Source organism: Condylostylus longicornis, unplaced genomic scaffold (genome assembly GCF_029603195.1).
Source record: "Condylostylus longicornis isolate FDR11 unplaced genomic scaffold, ASM2960319v2 ptg000038l, whole genome shotgun sequence".
In the NCBI taxonomy this organism is placed as follows: Eukaryota; Metazoa; Arthropoda; class Insecta; order Diptera; family Dolichopodidae; genus Condylostylus; species Condylostylus longicornis.
The window spans coordinates 4,338,434-4,344,909 of record NW_026578007.1 but is presented as its reverse complement, the minus strand read 5'-3'; the positions used below and the strand labels follow the sequence as shown (position 1 = coordinate 4,344,909).

The window sequence follows — 6,476 nt, the reverse complement described above, 5'->3', positions numbered from 1 at the left end:
GATTGATTAAAAAGCAGAATTCATAATATAGAATTTGTAGCTGAGAATTATACTTTTAATATGTATGTTATTTCTATTAAACATTGCATTAATTAATTTTAACATATAAATTTGTGTTACACAATAAATAATATCACATGCATTTACAAAAGGCTTAACTTAATGAAATTTTATAAGAAAAGTTCTTATATGCATTCATAAAGAATTTGGGTCTGCAGTATTTCGATGCTGTTGCATTTATTACAATTATACTTGCGACATTGCATATAATCTGTATAACCAAAAAATTAATTATCCAATTTACTATGCAAGTATAAAATTATTTATCTACAAATTACTAGCCAATTTTAAAAGAACAGAATGTTATGATAAACATATTTTTATTTTCAAATCATCATCATCATCAGTTGACGCTACAGCCCTAAGTGAGCCTAAGCCTTCATGTTCTCTGATTTGGAATTCCCAATTGTGCGTCATTTTTCAAATAAAAATTAAAATAACAAAATGAAAATTTTTAGAAATACTTAAAATTTGTTGAAATAACTTTTTTCTTTAAGTATTAGTTTTATAACTTTCACTCAGAAACATTAAAGTACAAAACATTGAAAGGTTTGGTACGCGGATTTTTGATAATTCAGGCGTGAGTTCTCGAAACTAAATTTTTTAAAATCTGCAAAATTGGCGTAATTTACATTCGCAGATTTGTAGCACTAAATATCCAACATTTTTCTATTTATAATCTAATTCTTATTAAAATTTTCCTTTTTTTGGAACGTACTTTATATTATGCTAGATTTTTAAATAAAAAAAAATGATTTATTAGTTTTTAATTTTTAATAATTGTTATCACAGTTATATATATACATATTTAAGATATTTTTTTACTTTTTAATCATGGTACAAACATCAATTACTAACATTTTGTTACTTATTTATTTTTTGTAAGAATTTAATTTTTACAACAAAAATCAATATTAAAAATATGATTTTTTGAATAATTTTTTTGTGTTACAGATTATGATTTCCTTAATTTTATAATATGTACGTAACATTTCAGTATCAATATTAATTTGTATATATATAATTATTTAGATTGTGTCTTTATAAATTTTTTTTCTTACAGTCTAAGTTTTTATCCTAGTATTATTAATTTTTATTATATTTTTCATTGAGATATTTTTATAAATTTTACAAAAAAAAAAAAGATAAGAATAGGAAAACCCAATAATGTGTTTTTGTTATGTTTTTCTAATATTAAACTGAACCAGTCAGCTATATCTATCGTTAAAAGAAATTAAATTTTTAAATATTGTAGAGGACACTTTCTTGTCAAACATTTTTATATTTTCCGTGGAAAATTTTGAAATTGATTGATTTATCCTTTTGGTCATTTTGTTTTAATTTTGACAATTACTTAAACATTAATTTATTAATTTTTCTTTAGAATTTCTATACAAAATTTGAGTCTAATAAACTAAATTTCTAAAATTTTTTTGTGTATATCTTACTTTTCACGTCTTTGGATATTTTTCTTGCTTATCATATTTATATTTTAATATAGCTAGTGAAGAAAAGAATTCGTCTATAAACATATATGTATATATTATTTAAGACAATTCAAATCCTGTATTACTGCATACAGCATAACGTAATTTATCTCTAAGAGTAGTTTTCTTTTGATAATTAGGTAATTTTAATAAATTAAAACATGTTGATGAAGTTGGTAATCGATTTAATGGGTCTTTTTTTCTAATTGTGAAAAAGCCCCTTATAACACTTCCAATTGTATCACCAGTATCCTCATCGTCACCTACTTCAACACAACGTATAGAGAATGGAGGCTCTAAATGTGCAAAACCGAGTAGGGGCGGCTTCGAGCAACTTGTTACAAACTAAAATCATATACATACATATACTAAATTTCTTTCTGTTTTTTGAAAAAGATATTATATTTCAATTTACCTTCAAGAAAAGTTTTCTTTCTTCTTCAGTAAAATCTCTTGCCAATACATCCCAAAGCCAACCTATAACACGATGAGAATCATGAAAACCTCCATAATATTGAGTATGTTTTCGTAAGTCTCTCAAATCTAGAGGAACTGTATCGCCTGATATAAGACGTTGCAGTTCAGGAGCAGAAAAAAGAGATAGCCATTCTGGATTTACAATACTTCGAAATCCGCGATTAAAAGCAGCCGTTTGTTCTCGAATTTGTGTATGCATATGAAAATATGCCATATAATGAATGTAATTTATCCTATAATTATGTTTAAAATAGTTTTGGTATCATGTATTTATATTTCTAAATCATAAATTCAATTACTTATTTGTATCTGTAACAACTCGTGCTTTTCCTCCAGGATGTAATTCATGTGTTACTATTTTACCCATAACATCTTGATCTACTGAAAATGTTAAATTCAGATCAGATACATCTTGCTTATAGTGCTTAATAAATGTTAAACTCTTATATAATTCATTATCTAATGATGGCAATTCGTCTACACAACTATACAACGCCTGATGAGTTTGACCAAGCAGTTGAGATAGAAAAAATGAAGCGAAAGGAACATCAACAACAATTCCTTCATAAACAGCTTTTCCTAACATTTTGCCAACAAAATCAAATAGTTGTAAATGATTATCTTGAACATATGAAATTGGTGAAGGATAAAGACGTTGATCTGATGTCGTTTTAAATAAATTAAGTGCCGGATCAAAAACTCTTTTGATTGTTTCTTCAAGAAATTCTTTAAAGACACCATCTTGATCAATTCCAGCTTCATGAAGGCCCTGTTGGTTAATAAAACGTACTCTAATAACACCTTTCAAAGCGTGAGCTCGTAGAGCTGCTAACTGTCTGTACCCATCTTCAACGATTCGATCCCTATGAATAGTTATTAAAGCAGATCTTGGAGAAGCACACGCAGATTCAGTTAAACCTAACACAGCTTTTTCATTCTGAACGTATTTTCTAAACAGCTTAACGCGATCATCATGTGGTATAATATGAGGCATCTTTTGTAGTAAAATTTGTGTATGTCGCTTGCCTTTATCTAAGTCACTAAGAAAAGTTGAAGGCCGAATTTCATGTATTAACCAATGATTAGCGGGCGCAAATTGTCTACGACAATCTCGTCGATATAAACACAAAAGCAATGTGTGAAGTGATATGAATAATGGGCTTGATGTAACAGTTCTTGTACCTATGTTAATCAAGATAATTAAAAGATTAAATAATAGAAAACATAAATTTGGAAAAATACCTAAAATATTATCTTGTATTATTTTGTAAAGAAAATTATTCAAAAAATATGACAGTGCAACATAATCATTCAAAAGAAAAGGTTTTTGTTCGGTATACATTTCATATTCATCCAAGATGCTAAAAACATATAAAACAAATTAATCACAATATACATGATATTGGATACTGCTTATTAACCTCTAAGTAATACTTACGTAACATAATGGGTCATACATTCACAAAAAAGCATCAGCATCAGCAATTGTGGTTGAGTTACAGACGAATCTAACTTAAGCATTTCATAAAATTCTTTTAATCCACAATGTTGTCCAAGTGATGTAATGAGTAACCAAAGATCATAGAGAACGGTATTGTTGTAACAAATTCCTAATATAAAATAATGTTTTAAAAAAAAAAGAAATTAAAATTGAATTAATTAAAAATAGAAAAACAAAAATTAAAATAAAGTTTGATTTGAACCTGATAAAATGTCCAGTTTCAACAGAGATAAGGTGCTTAAAGCGTTGTGATACATTGCACAAACTTTTGCAATTCTTAAAACTTCAACCGAGTCTAATTTTCTCCATGGCCTGCCACTTTTACTTAAATTTCCTTTAGTTGAACTTCTTTCTAAAGCTCTTCTAAACAGATTGCTTCCGGTGTTTTGGGGCGGGGGTTGAAATTCAATTCGTTCATAATTTTCGCTTAACTTTTTCAAACAATTTCCAAGTAAAATTTTAATGCACTTATGACCCCATAACAAATGATACTGACGTCTTATTAATTGTACATTTTGATTTTGGGCTGCACCTGGAACTGGGGTATACCATCCTAGTAGATCATGCCATTGTGAAAATACACCCTTTGTACCAACAGTATCAGGAATTTTTTCTAATAAAATTGCTGCAATGCTCTGCAAAAAATTATTTACATATAAAGAAGCTATTTTTTTCTATATTTCTTTAATTTACCGTAAAAGTAGGAAATGCAATACGTTCAGCAGTTTCTTGCTCTTCGTCGTTGAAAAGTTGAACTAAATTTCCTAAGAATGCCAAAGACTTCGTGCCCTAAGTTTTTGAATAAAAAAATATAAATAACAATTTTGGTTTTAAACTTTTAAATTTAAATTAAAAGATTATTCAATACAAATATCATTAAAAGGTTTTACTTACTGGCACTTCGGTTGCAAAATTTTTATACCAACTTAAGTCATCTGTAATTTTTAAGCTTTTTTCTAACAAGTTTATGGATTGAAACAATGGTATGCAATCTAAAGCATATGATTCAATATGCCAAATAAGAGCTGGAACTGATAATATTTCTGATAAAAATTGTGATAATAAATTTTGACTGAAATTCCCATCAATTAGTGGTCTTGTTGTTAATGTTATTATAGCCTTTAACGACACTGGTTTCAATGTTATTTCTTCCCTGGAAGTTCCTCGCAAAAGTATTGTCTAATTAAAAAAGTAAATAATTTTCTAGAAAAGCTTAAAACTTTCAAAATCATACCCTCATTGATTTAAAAAAACCTTTTTGAATTAGATCGCCTTGTATATTATGGCAAATCTTTTGATAAGCTGGGAGCATTTTTTCCATATTTTTATTATGAAGAATACCCCAAGTTTTTGGTGATGTTAATACAATTAAAGTGTGTAAATAAAGTGCTAATGATATGCTATCGGTATGATTTTCTAAAAATTAAAATATTAAATGTTTATCAAAATTTATTTAATTGAAAACTATTTTACCAGGCTTAATTATTTCAATTATTTTGCAACAGGTATTTGCTATATTTTTAATATGTTTAATCCATAACAAACTGAAAGAACTATTATAGTTAAAAGAAGAACATACTTATTTAGGAATTTAATTACCTTAATTCTTTGTTTAGCGCCAAACTAGCGTAATTATATTTTGGATTTTCATATTCGATCGACGCATTTATATAGCGGCACAAATTATCAAATCTTTCTCTATCGTCATTTTCAGATGGAACAAATTGAGTCAAGTATCTTGAAGCAGCTTCATAAACTTTAATAGGAAATGTAAATTTCGGATATTCTTCATTACTTTTAAATTCTGATAGAACTGTATCTAAATCAGTACTAAAAGAATTTTTATTTTATCATTGAGCATAACTATAGATTAGCTTTGGGTGCAGTTTTACTTACTTGACACGTTTTTTATATTTTTGTCGAGAAATAAATCCCCTAATTTGTGCTTGAATACAAATAGCTGCATTTTCACGTTTTTTCTCTAAGGCTCTTTCTTCTCTGGCAGCCTTTTTTTCTTCAAGAAAACTTTCCTTATTATATTCACAATCATTAACACTAAACATAACTACAATAATTAGTTTTGTTTTTGCAATACTAAATTTTTTTATTGACTTTCGCAGAGGCTTTGATATTTAATGTGTTAATAATAAAAATTTGATAAATTGAGACTAATTAAACAAAATTTAAACATTTTTTCGTAATACTTTTAACATTGAATCAAAATTCGATGAAATATAAAAATTTTTTTATTTATTCTGACGGCTGTCAATTTTACACATATTACTCGATATCTACATTATAATAAAAACAACAGTTCTGTGAATACATATTAGAGATAAATCAGCTGCTGATATTAGATAAGCGTTACACCAGCCTGGTTGTGAAGACCATTGTCAAAATTTGATTCATCAATAATTCATATGTAAATACCTATATTTATTTCATTCAAATAGCGGATCGAGTTCTTGATCTGCGTATATAAGCTAGATTCACTTGTTTGTCGCTTTCGCGATGAGACGATGTATTTTTTAATACAGCTTTTTTTCTCTCTCTCAAAAAGCTGATTCAACTTCTTAAATGCGGAAGTTTTTTTAAACAACGTCAAATTTACGTATACTGAACTATTACAATTACATATAACCCTAGTCAAAAAAGTAATAAATGCATTATAATAAAAAAAAACGATCAGCTTTTTTCAGATGAACCAATGAACAATCTAGAGAAAAACAAATAGCGCAGCTCAAAAATGACGAACCAATGAATCCAACTATCCTATGTATAGTGGAATAATATTTTGTAATTGAATATATATTGGAATAAAATCTCTTGAAGTCGATTGAGTTTGACATTAGCTGACAAACATTATGTATCCATTTCTCATTTACAACCTTTCAATCCGCGTACACGCAGTCGATTTTCAAGTCAAGCTAATACTTTTATCGGGTTTATAA

At 27.5% G+C, this 6,476-nt stretch overlaps 1 protein-coding gene across 3 annotated transcripts; it reads right to left on the bottom strand.

Annotated features, from left to right (window-relative positions):
* Window positions 1-993: 993 nt before the first annotated feature.
* Window positions 994-5,765, bottom strand: LOC129609002 (ubiquitin-protein ligase E3B). 3 transcript variants are annotated; one of them, XM_055520828.1, is made up of 12 exons: window positions 5,422-5,765; window positions 5,125-5,355; window positions 4,999-5,069; window positions 4,760-4,941; window positions 4,420-4,704; window positions 4,219-4,314; window positions 3,728-4,160; window positions 3,463-3,634; window positions 3,267-3,385; window positions 2,324-3,206; window positions 1,963-2,257; window positions 995-1,892 (listed from the first exon to the last, which is right to left on the bottom strand). In XM_055520828.1, exons 1-12 carry the CDS (start codon window positions 5,586-5,588, stop codon window positions 1,608-1,610), a joined length of 3,219 nt encoding a protein of 1,072 aa, XP_055376803.1. In that variant the 5' UTR covers window positions 5,589-5,765; the 3' UTR covers window positions 995-1,607. The 3 variants fall into 3 exon arrangements, with proteins under 3 accessions (XP_055376802.1, XP_055376805.1, XP_055376803.1); XM_055520827.1 differs by having other exon boundaries at window positions 994-1,892; window positions 2,324-3,385; XM_055520830.1 differs by having other exon boundaries at window positions 994-1,892; window positions 2,324-3,385; window positions 5,125-5,281.
* Between the last annotated feature and the right edge of the window lie 711 nt (window positions 5,766-6,476).